The sequence below is a fragment of the Microcaecilia unicolor genome, chromosome 5 (genome assembly GCF_901765095.1).
Source record: "Microcaecilia unicolor chromosome 5, aMicUni1.1, whole genome shotgun sequence".
Classification (NCBI taxonomy): domain Eukaryota; kingdom Metazoa; phylum Chordata; class Amphibia; order Gymnophiona; family Siphonopidae; genus Microcaecilia; species Microcaecilia unicolor.
Genome location: NC_044035.1, coordinates 267757576 through 267777781, shown reverse-complemented (window position 1 = coordinate 267777781; position 20206 = coordinate 267757576). Strand labels below are relative to the sequence as shown.

Sequence of the window (20206 nt, the reverse complement as noted above, 5' to 3'; positions counted from 1 at the left end):
AGTTTTATACAAAAGAATTTGTGTTATGTATTGTTTTTTCATTATACTTTATATCACTGCACTTCAAACAACAGATTTCTGTATATCTAGTTTATCAATATAAAAATATTTACTAATAAAAATTGTTTGACCAGAAAATAAAGTCCCTGAGGTTACCCCGGTTTAAAAAACAGGTTCCTAGCAAATTCTTACCAATGAAGATCTCTCCCTCTCTGGAAGTCAGATTGTTAGTAAAATCAGAGAAGTTAGTAAGAATTGCAAAACTGATGTTTGTTATCCATCTGGCAACAAATGACCTGGCTACAAATAACACCTCTGTGGTGTAAAGAGACTTCCAAATTTTGGGAGAGACACTTAAACCCATAGTTAATACTCTAGCATTTTCAAAAGTTTTACCCGTTCTTGTTGAGGGAAAAGAGAGGCTGCATCACACAACCAACTTTAATACATGGCTCCAAATTTTATTTATAGGTGACTGGGGCAATAGATTGAACAACAAGAGGCTATACTGCAATGATGGTTTACATCTTTCTGTGGCAGGAAAAAGGATCCTAAGTGAAAAATGCGATCAATATGTATACAGGCATTTCTCCAAGGACAAGCAGGCTGCTTGTTCTCACGACTGGGTTGACGTCCACGGCAGCCCCCACCAACCGGAACAAAACTTTGCGGGCGGTCCTGCACGCAGGGTACGCCCACCGCGCATGCGCGGCCGTCTTCCCGCCCGTGCGCGACCGTTCCCGCTCAGTCTTTTCTTTTCCGCGCTGGAGAGAGCCGCGTTCGTCTCTCTCTCTGTCAGCCCCGGAAACCGAATCGCGCTTTAGCCGCGAGATTTTCTTCATTGTGTTTTTCTTCGCTTCTCTGTTTTATTTTGTTAAAAAAAAAAACGAGAAGAACTTGTTTTCCCTCGTCTTTTTAGCGGGGGCGTCTCGTTGCGGCCTTGTGGCCGCGCGGTCGATTTATTTTTTGAGGTGTGAATTTTACCGCCACCATCGACGACTTTGACTTCGCCGACGCGATTTTTCCGTTGATGTCCTCGAAGGTCCCGAGTGGATTTAAGAAGTGTGGTCGGTGCGGCCGGCATATCTCGCAGACCGACACTCACGCTTGGTGCCTCCAGTGCCTCGGGCCGGAGCACGATACCAAGACATGCACCTTGTGTCTCGGTTTACGGAAACGGACACAGGTGGCGAGGCAAGTTCTACGGGACCGTCTTTTTGGAACTTGCGCCGGCCCCTCAACGTCGACTTCGACGGCATCAGTATCGACGGCCGGATCTTCGGTACCGGTACCGATGTCCACGAAATCGGCACCGAAGGCACCGACCCCAGGAGTACAGGTCCCGTCGGCCCACCGGTCTTCCGGAGACGGCAGGGGTGAGCGGTCGCGTGGGCAATCGGCCCCGGTCACTCCCTCTACCCAGGGCCCTCGGGACCGAACCCTGTCGGACTCGAGGCCGAGGGGGATCTACCTCCTCCTCTTCAGTACCGCTGAGCGCCGATGACGGGCACCGGAAAAAGACAAAAAAGCACCATCATCGGTCGCCCACGGCGCATATGGCTCCCGGCTCCAGAGACGATTCGACGCCGAGGAAGCGGCAGCGCCGAGAGGAGCGGTCCCCCTCTGTAGTAGAGGTATCGTCACGTCAGGGTGCCAGCACTTCGGTGCCGTCTCCTGGACCCGAACAGCTTCCGGCACCGACACCTCTACCGGCCCCCTCGCCTTTCCAGACAGCGGGCCTGGACGAGTGCCTCTGAGCCATCCTTCCGGGGATCCTGGAAGGGCTGATGCGCCAGACAGTGCCGGCGCGCCGTTGATGGAGGCGCCGGCGTGCTCTAGCCCAGTGCTAAGGCCTTCGACGATGACGACGCTTGCGGCGCCGGTCTTGACCGCCACGCAGGTGGTGTCGACGTCAATGGAGGGAGCCTCATCCCCGCCGGCGCGGGAGTCCACCGCTCGACGACGCCACCGAGGACTCGGTGCCTCGAAGTCGAGCCGGGCCCGGTTGAGGTCTGAGCTACAGGAGCTCATGTCCGACACCGAGGAAGAGGCCTCGTGGGGGGAGGAGGAGTACCCCAGATATTTCTCCTCAGAGGAGTCTGTGGGCCTTCCCTCCGACCCCACTCCTTCACCAGAGAGGAATCTCTCGCCACCTGAGAGCCTCTCATTTGCCTCCTTCGTCAGGGATATGTCGATTTGCATTCCCTTCCCTGTGGTCTCTGTGGATGAGCCGAGGGCTGAGATGCTCGAGGTCCTCGACTATCCATCACCACCTAGAGAGTCCTCCACGGTACCGTTGCACAATGTCCTCAAAGAGACACTGCTTTGGAACTGGTTGAGACCTTTATCTAATCCCACCATCCCCAAGAAAGCGGAGTCCCAATACAGGATCCACTCAGACCCAGAGTTAATGCGGCCTCAATTGCCTCATGACTCGGCGGTCGTGGACTCTGCTCTCAAGAGGGCACGGAGTTCGAGGGATACCGCCTCGGCGCCCCTGGGGCGGGAGTCTCGCACTCTGGACTCGTTTCGGAGGAAGGCCTACCAATCTTCAATGCTCGTGACCCGCATCCAGTCCTCCCAGCTCTACACGAGCATACACATGCGGAATAATGTGAAGCAACTGGCGGACCTGGTCGACAAGCTCCCCCCGGAGCAGTCCAGGCCTTTTCAGGAGGTGGTCAGGCAGCTGAAGGCGTGCAGAAAGTTCCTGTCCAGGGGTATATATGACACCTGTGATGTGGCATCTCGTGCTGCGGCCCAAGGTATAGTGATGCGCAGGCTCTCATGGCTGCATGCCTCTGACCTGGACAACCGCACCCAGCAGAGGCTGGCCGATGTCCCTTGCCGGGGGGATAATATTTTTGGTGAGAAGGTCGAGCAGTTGGTGGACCAACTACATCAGCGGGAAACCGCCCTCGACAAACTCTCCCACCGGGCGCCTTCAGCATCCACCTCAGCAGGTGGACGTTTTTCCCGGGCCAGGCAGGCTGCGCCCTACGCCTACAACAAGCGTAGGTACACCCAGCCGGCCCGAAGGCCTCCTCAGGCACAGGGACAGTCCCAGCGTGCTCGTTCCCGTCAACAGCGTGCGCCTAAGCAGCCCCCGGCGCCTCCACAGCAAAAACCAGGGACGGGTTTTTGACTGGATCCATGGGAACATAGCCGCCATCAAAGTGTCCGTGCCGGACGATCTGCCAGTCGGAGGGAGGTTAAAACTTTTTCACCAAAGGTGGCCTCTAATAACCTCCGACCAGTGGGTTCTCCAAATAGTGCGGTGCGGATACGCCCTGAATTTGGCCTCCCCTCCACCAAATTGTCCTCCGGGAGCTCAATCCTTCAGCTCCCAGCACAAGCAGGTACTTGCAGAGGAACTCTCCGCCCTTCTCAGCGCCAATGCGGTCGAGCCCGTGCCACCCGGGCAGGAAGGGCAGGGATTCTATTCCAGGTACTTCCTTGTGGAAAAGAAAACAGGGGGGATGCGCCCCATCCTAGACCTGAGAGGCCTGAACAAATACCTGGTCAAAGAGAAGTTCAGGATGCTTTCCTTGGGCACCCTTCTGCCAATGATTCAGAAAAACGATTGGCTATGTTCCCTGGATTTAAAGGACGTATACACTCACATCCCGATACTGCCAGCTCACAGACAGTATCTCAGATTCCGCCTGGGCACACGGCACTTTCAGTATTGTGTGCTGCCCTTTGGGCTCGCCTCTGCCCCACAGGTGTTCACGAAGTGCTTCGTGGTGGTCGCAGCGTATCTACGCAAGCTGGGAGTGCACGTGTTCCCATATCTCGACGATTGGCTGGTCAAGAACACCTCGGAGGCAGGAGCTCTCCAGTCCATGCAGTGCACTATTCACCTCCTGGAGCTGCTGGGGTTTGTGATAAATTACCCAATGTCCCATCTCCAGCTAGTCCAATCTCTGGAATTCATAGGAGCTCTGCTGAATTCTCAGACGGCTCAGGCCTTTCTTCCCGAAGCGAGGGCCCACAACCTCCTGTCCCTCGCTTCCCAGACCAGAGCGTCTCAGCAGGTCACAGCTCAGCAGATGTTGAGACTCCTAGGTCATATGGCCTCTACAGTTCATGTGACTCCCATGGCTCGTCTTCACATGAGATCTGCTCAATGGACCCTAGCTTCCCAGAGGTGCCAGGCCACCGGGAATCTAGAAGATGTCATCCGCCTCTCCACCAGTTGCCGCACTTCACTGCACTGGTGGACCATTCAGACCAATTTGACCCTGGGACGCCCATTCCAAATTCCACAGCGCACGAAAGTGCTGACGACGGATGCATCTCTCCTGGGGTGGGGAGCTCATGTCGATGGGCTTCACACCCAGGGACTGTGGTCCCTCCAGGAAAAAGATCTTCAGATCAACCTCCTGGAGCTCCGAGCGGTCTGGAACGCACTGAAGGCTTTCAGAGATCGGCTGTCTTGTCAAATTATCCAAATTCGGACAGACAATCAGGGTGCAATGTATTACATCAACAAGCAGGGGGGCACCGGATCTCGCCCCCTGTGTCAGGAAGCCGTCGGGATGTGGCGTTGGGCTTGCCAGTTCGGCATGCTTCTCCAAGCCACATACCTGGCAGGTGTAAACAACAGTCTGGCCGACAGACTGAGCAGAGTCATGCAACCGCACGAGTGGTCGCTCCATTCCAGAGTGCAAGATCTTCCGAGAGTGGGGCTCTCCCTCGGTGGACCTTTTCGCCTCTCAGACCAACCACAAGCTGCCTCTGTTCTGTTCCAGACTCCAGGCACACGGCAGACTAGCGTCGGATGCCTTTCTCCTCCATTGGGGGACCGGCCTCCTGTATGCTTATCCTCCCATACCTTTGGTGGGGAAGACCTTGTTGAAGCTCAAGCAAGACCACGGCACCATGATTCTGATAGCGCCTTTTTGGCCCCGTCAGATCTGGTTCCCTCTACTTCTGGAGTTGTCCTCCGAAGAACCGTGGAGATTGGAGTGTTTTCCGACCCTCATTTCGCAGAACGACGGAGCGCTTCTGCACCCCAACCTTCAGTCTCTGGCTCTCACGGCCTGGATGTTGAGGGCCTAGATTTCGCTTCGTTGGGTCTGTCTGAGGGGGTCTCCCGTGTCTTGCTTGCCTCTAGGAAGGATTCCACTAAAAAGAGTTACTTTTTCAAGTGGAGGAGGTTTGTCGTTTGGTGTGAGAGCAAGGCCCTAGAACCTCGTTCTTGTCCTGCACAGAACCTGCTTGAATACCTTCTGCACTTATCAGAGTCTGGCCTCAAGACCAACTCAGTAAGGAATCACCTTAGTGCGATTAGTGCTTACCATCTTCGTGTAGAGGGTAAAGCCATCTCTGGAGAGCCTTTAGTCGTTCGATTCATGAGAGGCTTGCTTTTGTCAAAGCCCCCTGTCAAGCCTCCTGCAGTGTCATGGGATCTCAACGTCGTCCTCACCCAGCTGATGAAACCTCCTTTTGAGCCACTGAATTCATGCCATCTGAAGTACTTGACCTGGAAGGTCATTTTCTTGGTGGCAGTTACTTCAGCTTGTAGGGTCAGTGAGCTTCAAGCCCTGGTAGCTCATGCTCCGTATACTAAATTTCATCATAACAGAGTAGTGCTCCGCACTCACCCTAAGTTCCTGCCAAAGGTGGTGTCGGAGTTCCATCTTAACCAGTCAATTGTCTTGCCAACATTCTTTCCCAGACCGCATATCCGCCCTGCTGAACCTCAGTTGCACACATTGGACTGTAAGCGAGCATTGGCCTTCTATTTGGAGCGGACACAGCCCCACAGACAGTCCGCCCAATTGTTTGTTTCTTTCGACTCCAATAGGAAAGGGGTCGCTGTCGGGAAACGCACCATCTCCAATTGGCTAGCAGATTGCATTTCCTTCACTTACGCCCAGGCTGGGCTGACTCTTGAGGGTCATGTCACGGCTCATAGTGTCAGAGCCATGGCAGCGTCGGTGGCTCACTTGAAGTCAGCCACTATTGAAGAGATTTGCAAGGCTGTCCACACATTCACATCACATTACTGCCTCCAGCAGGATACCCGACGTGACAGTTGGTTCGGGCAGTCGGTGCTGCAGAATCTGTTTGGGGTTTAAATCCAACTCCACCCTCCAGGACCCGAATTTATTCTGGTCAGGCTGCACTCTCAGATAGTTGTTCTTCGTAGGTCAATTTCTGTTATACCCTTGCCGTTGCGAGGTTCCATTGACCTGGGTTCTTGTTTTGAGTGAGCCTGAGAGCTAGGGATACCCCAGTCGTGAGAACAAGCAGCCTGCTTGTCCTCGGAGAAAGCGAATGATACATACCTGTAGCAAGTGTTCTCCGAGGACAGCAGGCTGATTGTTCTCACCTACCCTCCCTCCTCCCCTTTGGAGTTGCGTTTTTACTCTTTTTGCTTGTCATTCAACTGAGCGGGATCGGTCGCGCATGGGCGGGAAGACGGCCGCGCATGCGCGGTGGGCGTACCCTGCGTGCGGGACCGCCCACAAAGTTTTGTTCCGGTTGGTGGGGGCTGCCGTGGACGTCAACCCAGTCGTGAGAACAATCAGCCTGCTGTCCTCGGAGAACACCTGCTACAGGTATGTATCATTTGCTTTAAACTATAGAAACGGGGTGGCAGGGAGTTGTGGGGGGAGGGGGGAGAAAACAAGTTCAGGATAGCTCTCAATAAAAGCATTATATTAATGGAAGAAAAAATAACGAGATGTGATCTTAACAGTAGAAGCAAAAGGGAAGAGGAGACCAGAATAAAAGCTTTACAAAATTCAAGCAAACCATCAAAATCGTGGTGGAAGACTATAAGCACAAATGCTCACAGTCTAGACATTAAAATTCTTGATCTGGAAGTCCTAACAGTAGAAATAAGCTTGGACATTGTGGCTTTTATGGAGACATGTTTCACTGAGTCCCTTAAATGGTATAACCTAGTAAGGAGGGATAGATACGGCAACAAAGGGGAAGTAGTAGCTCTCTGTCAAAAAAACAATTTTAAAACAGCTGAAATGGAAGTTGTGTAGGAGAGGAAGCCCTGTGGATTGTTTTGGAAATAGGAGACGACACTTTCAACCTCCCTGGTGTAGTCTACTGACCTCTGACTCAAATGGAAGAACTCAACAGATCCGATCAATGATACTGTAAAAGTGGGAATGAAAGAAGAGGTGATGATGGTGGGTGACTTTAATATGGAGTATTCCATCTAAAAAGAAGTAGAACGATAGTAAAGGGTAAAGCGTCATGGATTTGATACACTGCCTTTCTGTGGTACAGCCAAAGCAGTTTACATATATTCCCCCAGATTTTATGTAGTGCGCCTAGAGATCTGCGCTGAAATCAGCACAGATTCTATAACAATGCGCATTACTTAACAAGCTAATGAGCGCTGATAACAGCACTTAACAAGCAATAATGAGCACTAATTGCTACTGACTTGAATTTATGCACACAACTCGCTAAGCATATTCTGTAACGAAGTGCGCCTAACTTCTAACATGCGCAGTTAAAAAGGGGTGTGGTTATGGGCGGGAAAATGGATGTTTCATGGGCGTTCTTAAATTTACACGGGTAATTATAGAATACTAGTAAAGGCCCGTTTCTGACACAAATGAAACGGGTGCTAGCAAGGTTTTCCTCGGCTCCCCTGCAGCCACCCGTGTCCAGTGACCCCCGTCTCCCCCTGCAGCCACCCATGTCCAGCGAACCTCCTCTCCCCCTGCGCCCACTGCAGCCACCCATGTCCAGCGACCCTCCTCTCTCCCCTGCCCCCCCTCCAGCCACCCATGTCCGGCGACCCCCTGCAGCCACCCATGTCCAGCGACCCTCCTCTCCCCTGCCCCCCCTCCAGCCACCCATGTCCAGTGACCCTCCTCTCTCCCCTGCCCCCCCCCTCCAGCCACCCATGTCCAGCGACCCTCCTCTGGACATGGTTCAGCTGTGAAGCATGTTTTTTCCTCCCCGGGTTCTGAAGTTGACATCATAATGGCTATGGTGATGTCAGCCTGATCTACGGAGCCTAGCAGACCAACTTGGAATGAGCCACGGTCCCAGGCAAGTCAGAATGTTGGAGGTGAGAATTATTATATAGGATGGCCCAGTCTATGTAAATCTACATGCCAGGATTTATGCTACATTTTTGTTGGTGTAAATGGATGCACATAGTTTTAGGCGCTGCAGTATCAACTGAGCTTATTCTTTAATCGGTGCTGATTATAGAGTACATTTAGCACTGATTTCAGCACTGATTATTTTTTTTAGGCACTATATATAGAATCTCCCCCATTATCCTCCGGATTCTATATAGCGCGACTTAAGTTGTGCATGCAAATCCAGTTGTATTCTGGATTTGCACACGCAGCTTAATTAGTTAACAAGCCAGTCAGCGCTGATAATTACACTTAAGCAATTATTGACACTAACTGGCAACTGTCCATAATCGTATTCTGTAACATGATGTACGTAAATTCTAAGTTGTATACTTGAAAAGGGGGCATGGGATGGGAGTGTTGAGGGCGTTTCAAAAATTAGTGCTGTTATAGAATACACCTGGTTCATGCCTAATTTGGATGTTGGGATTTACACCAAGTTTTACTTGGCATAACTGCCTGTGACTAAATTTAGTCACGTGGACAGGCGCTCAGTATATTCTATAATCCGAGTGGAAATTTAGGCTTATTCTATAAAGTATGCATAGATTTAGGTGTACTTTATAGAATACGCCTAGACGTGTTTTTTTTTCCCATGCGGATTTTTCATGCGCCATATATAGAATCTAGTTCTATATGCAGGTACTTTCTCTGTCTCTAGTGGGCTTACAATCTAAGCATTGTACCTGGGGCGTTAAGTGACTTGCCCAGAGTCACAAGAAGCCACAGTGGGAATTCAACTCCGTTCCCCAGGTTCTCAGCCTCCTGCACTAACTATTAGGTTACTCCTCCAACATCATCTCACATCTTCCTCCCCTGTGGAAAACTACAAAACCTCTGACAAGTATTCCAATAACATTTCTTTATTATAAATTGTAAATCACCACATTAGCATATACTGAAACCCAATAACTTATCACTGTGATAAGTTATTGGGTTTCAGTATATGATAATGTGGTGATTTACAATTTATAATAAAGAAACGTTATTGGAATACTTGTCAGAGGTTTTGTAGTTTTCCACAGAGTTAGTCGCAGCTATTTTGAGAAATATATATTCCCAGGAGAAAAATTTCTTAACATTTGCATCAATAAAACCCTTCAAACCCAACTGACTAATAATCGCAAAGGGTATAGGAAAATAGTAAACAACAAGGGGATAAACAAGATCCCTGAGGCACTCCTGGGCCATATGTTATTAAAAACCACATATTACTTCCATTGAAAAGGAAGTGAAAGATATTGAAGGTAGGTAGAGAGGAAGAAAGAGATTTTCAGATGGGATGAGGGGATGAAAGGAGAAAATACATAATGAGTTTTACTGGAAGCATGCACTTCTCCAACTTTTTTTCCCTTTTCTTTCAAGGACTGGAGAATTCATGTGGACCAAATGCACCAACACAAAGAAGGAATTGAATCTTCTTTAAAGGAGACCAAGGTAAGTGTCCTCCCTAGAATTAGAAACAGAAAAGTCACAAGAGGTTTTAAAAAAAAAAAATCAGCCACAGCAAGACTGACAATGAGCTTCAGGCAAAATGCAAGTTGACTCATGGTATTTCACTTTTAAAGTGGTTTTATGATTAAATAACCATAAAATCATTGTGTGTTCAGGTTCACAAATATCCATGCTATATCACTTTCTATCTATTAGTCTAAAATGTTATAGCATCCAGTGGCTGCTTCAGGGGCATATAAACAGCTGGTTGTGAAACAAGTATACTCCTTCAAGAAGGGACACAAAACAGATTTTATATACCACCAAAAATAAAAATTGTAGAAAATCATAAACACATAAATGAAAGTGTTAATACAAAGGAATGAAAAAATGAAGAAAAATAAAGGAAAAAGAAGAAAGGGACTTCACATAGCTACATAAGAACACACCAAGGGGCTCATAATCAAAAGAAAAAAGTCCAGAAAATGGTCTAAGTTGGAGTTGGATGTGTTTCTCACACAAAAAAGTTTGAACCATATAATCAAACGTACAAAAAAAAAAAACAGTTTAAGTCTGATATTCGCCGAAAACAAAACATTTTCAGAAGGGGCATTTTGAGGGGGTGTCATGGGTGACTTGTACACCGCCTTGAGTGAATTCCTTCAAAAAGGCAGTAAATAAATCCTAAGAAATAAATATAATAATGTTGACAAGCTACCATCATTGTTAGGAGTTTTATACAAAAGAATTTATGTTATGTATTGTAATTTCATTATACAATTCATAAACAAAAAAGCAACACTGGGCCTTCAGGATTGAAATGATCAAAGTCTCTTTTTTATTAATTGACGGATAGACCCGACACGGGCTGTGTTTCGGCGCACTGGCGCCTGCCTCAGGGGTCTAGACATAAAATAACAAAAAAACAAACCAATATATATCATCATACAAATCATACATTCATATGTAGTGCACATATAAAATGAACTTACTATTTTTTTTTTTTGTTACATTTGTACCGCGCGCTTTCCCACTCATGGCAGGCTCAATGCGGCTTACATGGGGCAATGGAGGGTTAAGTGACTTGCCCAGAGTCACAAGGAGCTGCCTGTGCCTGAAGTGGGAATTGAACTCAGTTCCCCAGGACCAAAGTCCACCACCCTAACCACTAGGCCACTCCTCCACTCCATTACATATAGATACTTCACTTTAGACTTGCGTGTGACACATGTATAACAAATAAATTAAAATTATACACCTAATAAGAAACATACATAACATGGACTTTGTTTGTGATAACTGGTAGCCAAATGACTTCCTAGGTCCAAAAAAAAAAAGTCATGATTTAGACCTGCTTTAAAAGTGTCCATTTCAAGACCAAACCTGTCTTTGGACCCGTTTGTGAATTTGATGTTTTGCTGAGTTGGAGAGTGGAGAGGTGGAATTGGTGGTTGTGAAAAATAGTGGATAGTTGCTGAGTATCTAATTCCTTGAGTAGCCCCCCCCTCCTGTGTGCATGATATAGAGGATATCCTGTTATGCATGTAACAGTTCTCTGATTTTTATTTTTTTTTGTTACATTTGTACCCCGCGCTTTCCCACTCATGGCAGGCTCAATGCGGCTTACATGGGGCAATGGAGGGTTAAGTGACTTGCCCAGTGTCACAAGGAGCTGCCTGTGCCTGAAGTGGGAATTGAACTCAGTTCCTCAGTTCCCCAGGACCATAGTCCACCACCCTAACCACTAGGCCTTTCCTTCCTGAAGGACCCTCAGGAAAACCTAGGGTAAGGAAAAGTGATCCGCTCCTGAAGGTCACTTATAAACATATTTATAAACGTATTTATAAATGACCTAGAGATGGGAGTAACTAGTGAGGTAATTAAATTTTCTGATGACACAAAGTTATTCAAAGTTGTTAAATTGCAAGAGGATTGTGGAAAAATTACAAGAGGACCTTACGGGACTGGGTGTCTAAATGGCAGATGACGTTTAATGTGAGCAAGTGCAAAATGATGCATGTGGGAAAGAGGAACCTGAACTATAGCTACGTAATGCAGGGTTCCACGTTAGGAGTCACCGACCAAGAAAGGGATCTCGGCGTCGTTGTTGATGATACGATGAAACCCTCTGCTCAGTGTACGGCGGCGGCGGTGGCGGCTAAGAGAGCAAATAAAATGTTAGGTATTATTAGGAAAGGAATGGAGAACAAAAGTGAGGACATTATAATGCCTTTGTATCGGTCCATGGTGCGACTGCACCTCAAATATTGTGTTCAATTCTGGTCGCGGCATCTCAAAAAAGATATAGTGGAATTAGAAAAGGTACAGAGAAGGATGATGAAGGGAATGGAACAATTTCCCTATGGGGAGGGGCTGAGGCAGCTAGGGCTCTTCAGCTTGGAGAAAAGACAGCTGAGGGGAGATATGATAGAGGTCTATAAAATAATGAGTGGAGTTGATCAGGTAGACATGAATTGTTTGTTTACTCTTTCAAAAAATACTGGGACTAGGGGTCATGCGATGAAGCTACAAAGTAGTAAATTTAATACGTATCGGAAAAAATTTTTCTTCAGTCAACGTGTAATTAAACTCGAATTCGTTGCCAGAGAATGTGGTAAATGCGGTTAGCTTAGCGGGGTTTAAAAAAGGTCTGGACTGCTTCCTAAAGGAGAAGTCCATAGACCATTATTAAATTGACTTGAGGAAAATCCACTGCTTATTTCTGGGATAAGCAGCATAAAATGTATTGAACGTTTTTGGGGATCTTGCCAGGTATTTGTGACCTGGATTGGCCACTGTTGGAAACAGAATACTGGGCTTGATGGACCTTTGGTCTGTCCCAGTGTGGGAATACTTATGTACTTAAGAAGCCAGCCCATTCCTTTCCCCTACCTCGGGACATAAAAGCCTTGGAATGGGACTCTCTGAATGCTGCTTTTAAGGTGGAGCGGTCCATTGTGTACCTTTTCCCCATTCTGGCAATGTGTCCTTAAGACTGCCAAAGCTTGATGAGAGAGGGGGCAGCAGTCATGAAGAGGACTATAATCCCAGTGAAGAGAGTATGGCTTGGAAGGATCCTCAGGATTGCAGGCTTGAGATCTTCCTGAAGTAGGCATTTTTTACTTTGGGGGGGGGGGGGGGGATTCTTTAAATAGCACTCAAATATATGCACCCTTTATAGAATAGTGCATAGCACTGATTCCCACGCCTAACTTTAGGCACCAGGCTTATGTCTGCTGAAACCTGGTATAAATGTTGGCACCCAAGTTAGGCATGCAGAGGCTGTATTCTATAACAATGTGCGTAACTTTTTGGAATGCTTCTGGCACATCCCCTTATGAGTTATGCACTAGAAGTGAAGTGCCATACCTTATATAATAGCATGCAGCCAAATGTATATGCAATTTTAATAAGTGCCAAGTAACATCAATAATTGGTTGTAAGCACTGAATTGTTGATGGTTAACAGCTTGTTAACCAATTAATTTGTACATACATCTTGGGAATGCCCAAATTTTGGCATGGAAATTTGGGCACCATATATAGAATCCAAGGATTGATATGTTTACCTTGCAGGTGGCTGTATGCGATGATTTGGTGATGAAGGCTTGCTTCAGATGGATGGAAAAAGTCTTGGATAGGCCAGTAGAGGGGTGCTTTTTGGGAGAGCAGGTGGTCTGAAAGATTGAAATAGGAGCGGCCTTTCTGGCAGATGCACTGTTTGATTTGGTTAGGGCCTCTTCAAAAGGAATGGTGCTTTTGGTGGTTGCCAAGTGAGCCTTGTAGCTGCATGGGTGTTTGGCAGATGTAGTGTCGAAATCAAAACCATGAGAAATTATCAAGTCAAGGAAAAGACCTGCCTCCTTGGCGACATTCATATTTGGCATATCTTCGAGGCCTGGTGCCTTAGGAGGCATCTTCCAGCCATGTGGGCATCTGTGGCAAATGTTTTGTAATTTCTTCAGGATGGTTTGGATAGAGATTTAATCTTAGCCTCTCTCAGGGTGCATGTAGTGGCCCTGGTTTGTTTTAGAGGTCCAGTTAAGGGCAGAGCTTTGACTTCTCATCCAGACGTGGTTCTCTCCTTGAGAAGGATAAATTTGATTCATCCTCTCAGGTTCCTGAGACTGAGAAAATTAAAAAGTCATGGGATAGGAGGCAAGGTTCTGGTGTGGATTAGGAATTGGTTATTAGACAGAAAACAGAAGGTAGTGTTAAATGGTCATTTCTGTCAATGGAGAAGAGTGAACAGTGGAGTGCCGCAGGGATCTGTACTGGGACCAGTACTATTTAACGTATTTATAAATGATATGGAAATCAGAACGACGAGTGAGGTGATGAAATTTGCAGATGATGCAAAACTATTCAAGGTTGTTAAAACATGTGCAGACTGTGAAATATTGCAGAAAGACCTTAGGAAATTGGAAGGCTGGGTATCCAAATGACAGATGAAATTTAATGTGGACGAATACAAGGTGATGCACATTGGAAAGAATAATCCAAATCACAGTTACCTGATGCTAGGGTCCATCTTGGGGGTCAACGCTCAAGAAAAAGATTTGGGTGTCGTTGTAGATAATACACTGAAATCTTCTGCTCAGTGTGTAGCGGCGTCCAAAAAAGCAAACAGGATGCTAGGAATCATTAGGAAAGGGATGGTGAATAAGGCCAAAAATACTATAGTGCCTTTGTATCACTCCATGGTGCATCCACACCTTGAGTATTGCGTTCAGTTCTGGTCACCATCAGGCTTATTTTTGAAAGAGAAGGGCGCCCATCTTTCGACACATCGGGAGATGGGCGTCCTTCTCCTAGGGTCGCCTAAATCGGCAAATCGAAAGCCGATTTTGGGCGTCCTCAACTGCTTTCCATTGCGGGGACGACCAAAGTTCATGGGGGCGTGTCGGAAGCATAGCAAAGGTGGGACTGGGGCGTGCCTAACACATGGGCGTCCTCGACAGATAATGGAAAAAAAGAAGGGTGTCCCTGATGAGCATTTGGGCGACCTTACTTGGTCCATTTTATTCTTATGACCAAGCCTCAAAAAGGTGCCCAAACTGACCGGATGACCTCCCCTTACTCCCCCAGCAGTCACCAACCCCCTCCCACCCTAAAAAAAAACTTTTTAAATATTTTTTCCAGCCTCTATGCCAGCCTCAAATGTCATACCCAGCTCCATGACAGCAGGATGCAGGTCCCTGGAGCAGTTTTAGTGGGTGCAGTGCACTTCAGGCAGACGGACCCAGGCCCATCCCCCCCTACCTCTTACACTTGTGGTGGTAAATGTGAGCCCTTCAAAACCCACCAGAAACCCACTGTACCCACATGTAGGTGCCCCCCTTCACCCCTTAGGGTTATGGTAATGGTGTACAGTTGTGGGGAGTGGGTTTTGGAGGGGGATTGGGGGGCTCAGCACACAAGGTAAGGGAGCTATGCACCTGGGAGCTTTTTCTGAAGTCCACTGCAGTGCCTCCTAGGGTGCCCGGTTGGTGTCCTGGCGTGTGAGGGGACCAGTGCACTACGAATGCTGGCTCCTCTCACGACCAAATGGCTTGGATTTGGTCGTTTATGAGATGGGCGTCCTCAGTTTCCATTATCGCCGAAAATCGGGGACGACCATCTCTAAGGTCAACCTAAATGTTGAGATTTGGGCGTCCCCGACCGTATTATTAAAACGAAAGATGGCCGCCCATCTTATTTCGATAATACCGGTTTCCCCACCCCTTTGCAGGGACGTCCTGTGAGGACGCCGTAAGGAAAACGTGGGCGCCCCTTTCGATTATGCCCCTCCACATCTCAAAAAAGATAATAGCAGAATTAGAAAAGCTTCAAAGAAGAGTGACTAAAAAGATAAAGGGGATGGAATGAGGAAAGGCTAAAGAGGTTAGGGCTGTTCAGCTTGGAAAAGAGACGGATGAGGGGAGATATGATTGAGGTCTACAAAATCCTGAGTGGCATAGAACGAGTAGAAGTAAATCAATTTTTTTTACTCATTCCAAAAGTACAAAGACTAGAGGACACTTGAGGAGGTTACATGGAAATACTTTTAAAACAAATAGGAGGAAATATTTTTTCACTCAATGAATAGTTAAGCTCTGGTACTCTTTGCTGGAAGAGATGGTAACAGCGGTTAGCATATCTGGGTTTAAAAAAGGTTTGGCTAAGTTCCTGGAGGAAAAGTTCATAGTCTGCTATTGAGACAGACATGGGAAGCAGCTGCTTGTCTTGGGATTTGGAGTGTTGTCACGATTTGGGTTTCTGCCAGGTATTTTTGACCTGGCTTGTTTGGAAAACAGAATACTGGGCTAGATGGACCATTGGTCTGACCCAGTATAGCTACTCTTATGTTCTTATGTCATCATGGGATTTGAATCTGGTATTGGTGGCCATGGTGCAAGCTGTGTTTAAGCCAGTAAGGAACAGTTCCATGAAGGATTTTACTTTGAAGACAGTCTTTCTGGTGGCCATTTCTTTGGCACGGAGAATTTCGGACTTGCAAGACTGGTCTTGTTGAGAGCCTTTTCTCATGTTTTCTAGTCAAAAGGTTGTTCTGCGGCCCATGCCTGCCTTCCTCCCTAAGGTGGTATCAGCTTTTCATGTCAATCAGTCTGTTTCGCTCTCTGTACTGAGGGAAGCGAGAGGAGATGATAAACAGAGGAAATTGCATCATCTGGATGTGCAGTGTTGCATTAGTTTATCAGAAGAATGGATGAGTTTTTCACTTGAGACATTTGTTCTGTTACAAGGGGGGGCCTCAAAGGCAATGATTGCCTGCTGGTTGAAGGGGTCAAGCATGCTCTTATGCAAAGAAGACTCTTGTTTCCCCACAAGACCTCTGCAAGGCGGCAGTCTGCTCTTTGTTGCATTCCTTTACCAGGCACTATTGTTTGGATGTTCAGACTAGACAGTACGCAACTTTGGGGGCGAGAGTCTTGGCAGCAGGTCTAATAGGGGCCCACCCATACTCCGTACTGGTTTGGTATTTCTCAAGTGTCTGGACCAGTCTAGAGAAATTCTAAGGAAGGAGAAATTAGGTCTTACCTGCTAATTTTCTTTCCTTTAGTCCCTCCAGACTGGTCCAGAACCCATTCCTTACTATTCATTAACTACTTTTCCGATGCAGGAAGTGTACAGTAAGAAGGCAGTACACGGAGAGAATGGGGTTTGCTGGTGTCTAATTTCAGCACAATATTGAATTTTCTGTCTGTTGTGGGTGTTCGTCCACCTTTGGAGGATATGCCAACTGTTACAAATGTGTATATAGTGTTAATATATGTCATCATTTAGACATATCATTTCAGTCACTGATTAGTATGTATGTTTTATGCCGTATCATTGGAAGTTCTTAATGTAAGAATCACATGTTTTAATTTGTTCTTTTCCCCTTTTACCTGTTTAGTCACAAAAGCTTCCTGCCATCGCATTGGGGTTTATTTTATTTACTATGTTCCTTTTCTGAGTGTATGGATATTAATTTGTCATATTTATGGGTATTAACTTGTCATGTTTGCACAACGATTCTAGTGTCCTGTTTCACAATTTCTTGAATTATATGCTTCTCTTATATTTTCCTGTTTAGATGCGACTTCCAACCTATCCGGTACCCAAAAGCATTCAATATGTATTTACCTTTATTTCATTTATTCTAGGGGTATAGCTCCGGACTACACATGTTATAATATCTTTGTTAATATACATTTTCTTGCCTTTTGTTGAAATCGGTTTTCCAGTTACATATATGGTTCTCCTCTGTTACCCTTATTATAGTATGTAGTAGTTTCATGTCTTGTTTAAGGTCTATATTTTGTTTCCATATACAGCTCCCAACCTACCCTTACAGCTTATTTTTGCCTTACATTACAAATTAGGTAGGCCCAGTTTTTATCATATAATATGTACACTTATCTTTCCTAATTAGTTTTCTTCTTTTACTACAGGTATGAATGAATTTATTTGTACTGTTTGCCCTTGTATTGCAGGCTTTCTTATTGTTACTGTTCCGCTCTAATGCTTTTGAGTTTCCTTCTCCTGGTTTGTTGAGTGGAAAATATATTGTCTAGTGAATGATGAACGTGGAATTTTTCACATTTTTTGTCCTGACTAAGGTGTTCCAACTAAAGGCTCTTTTTATGACTGTGACTTTCCCAAAGAGCTTACATTTGTTTTATTTTGCTTTGGAATATTTCGTTTTTCTCTCTCTATTTTTCTATCACTTCTATAGTAATTTTCAGGGGCTTTTCCCTGGGACATACTATACTTTTATTGTTTTCTTATATACCAGTGTCACGCTATAACCATTGGGTTTGATACCGATGTCTGGGACTCACATCCATCGAAGGGGATCCCTCAATGGATGACGGTATCTCATTTATTAGATTTTGAGCAGATTTCCATTCCATTGTCGGAGTGGCCTGCGGTTTCGGCATTATTGCCCACCTATGAGTTACTTGTATAGATGAGCGCGGGGTTAATAAAGAGACGTCTAACGACTTTCGTTGCAATTGTATACAGGTTGACTCGGGCATTCAATATTTTTGGATGGTTAGCTTTTACACGAGAAGTTTCCTAACTTTCCAATGTTGTAGTTTGGTTAGTCATATACGAGAAGTTTCCTAACCACAAAATTTTGAGTGGGTTGTTGTACACGAGAAGTTCTCAAGCTACAGGTCCTTTGGGGTGATTAGACGCACACGAGAAGTTCAAACGCACACGAGAAGTTCACTAGTCAGCGAAAACCCATTGGACCGCTGCTCTTCGACTCATGACACCTTATTCGCTGGTTTCTTGAGTCCTTTTTGGGAGTGTTTGCAATGTCCCTTTTTGGGGGCTCTGCCATGTATACGGAATAGTTCTTGGTAGGCTGGGAAACTGGGTTTCTTTACGCCTTTAGAAGCACACTCTGGGGAGTAGTATTTATTAATTTGGGATAGAGTAGTAGAAATATATAATAGCTGACACTAATCACCTTCTGCTCTATTTTTCTTATACTCTCTTTGCACTTTTGCGCCTTTCAATTGTCTGTTTACTTAACCTGCGGCAAAAGCATAGGGCTTTCCGCCAATTGGTAATTTTTATTTTGGGTCCATGTGAAAGATATACGCAGAACCAGCCTAACCATCTCAAGACCAGTCACTTCCTTCAGCAGGCCAGCCTGAAAACCCAGTCCTGTTAGATCTTCCAGATCTCCGTCCAGATTCTTCAGCGCTTCCACCGCCTCAACCATGATCAATGAAAGAGACTTTAGAACTGATACTTAATTTGAGAACTACTGTTGCTGTTTATGGACATTATAGATTCATATTTTGTTTTATTTTAGCAGTAATCCTGTCTAGATATTGAAAAGGTTTTATTTTTATTTTCCTATTATTTCCTTTATTGTTCTAATTGTTTTTCTAAGAATTTCCCTGTTATTTCTGTTTATGTAATTTGAATGGAAGTTGATATTGCTCAGATACGAGTATCAACCAGTTATGCAATTGTTTAACTCTGGTGTAGGCTTACTTACGTTGCATGTCTTTCTGTAGGTTTGACTAAGCTCCAAGTGGGGTAATGGATATATAAATTGCTTCCCATACTTCCAAGTCATTATGCATGGGTCAAGATCCATGCATGACCTTTTTTTTAATATAAATTGACCATTTTTGCTGTATAAGGCAACCTCATTCTTGCTATCCACTTATTAGTGCTCATGATTGGATGCCAATGATAAGTACTAGTAAGGTCCAAGAATCCCGACCTGTTTGAGGATTCTGAATATCTACAACCTTAAACAGCCTGCAATCTGAATACTAACCATATATTTGTTGAGCCACCATAACAATGCTTAATCAAAATCACTGTTCCTTCTCAAGACCACTAAGAAAGATACATTAGATTATCTCCCCATGTACTATGCAACAGATATAATAGAAGTCATAGCAAAACCTGAAAGTATTAGTATGATCCACCTGAAATTGCTATTACCCGTATACCTATACTTCGTGAGATTTTGTAGATGAACTCATGGTTTTGTCCCATTTACGCCTCAAGAGGGGTAATATCAAGATTAAGGCCCAAGGGGTTGGGTAATATAAAGGGAATTCCATATGCCCAGAAATATACCACCTACGAATGAAGTTTTCTGTCTGGCATAATATCTACTAGCAATCCAAATTGTACCAGTTGATCTTAAGACTCAGATAATTTGATGGCCTCATAGAATACCTTCTGGAATGGATGGTACCACGGTATGTTAACCCTGGTGTCACCCTATGGGATAGGGTGAAGAGGGGAATGTTAATATATGGCCTAGCTTGGGATCCATCCACTGGAATAGTGATGGGTCAATTTACATACCTTTAACAGCTAAAATAACTGAAGAAGTACTGACTAGGCCAAATAACAAGTACATGATTTAATATTTCAGAATCTGTAAAAAACAGGTCTGAACAATGAGTCCTGACACAAACTGGTACAACTGTCACTTTAAATCAGATGAACAAAATGGAGTCTATTAGTTTTGTATAGAAGGCTACAGAGGTTATACAGAGTTCTTAAAAGTATTGCGACACAGACAGATGTGGAACTGTTATCTCAACGCTTCCCAAAACATGCTGATAAGACTGCGTGGGAAAGTATCATCTCAGAAATCGAGAGCTAGGTACC

General features: G+C 45.7%; 1 protein-coding gene across 1 annotated transcript in view; it reads left to right on the top strand.

The window, feature by feature from the left end:
• IFT57 (intraflagellar transport 57) overlaps positions 1–20206 on the top strand; it is an 82177-nt gene that overhangs the window by 35501 nt on the left and 26470 nt on the right. Inside the window, 1 exon segment of the mRNA XM_030204172.1 lies at positions 9495–9566. Coding sequence (XP_030060032.1) covers positions 9495–9566 — 72 coding nt within the window.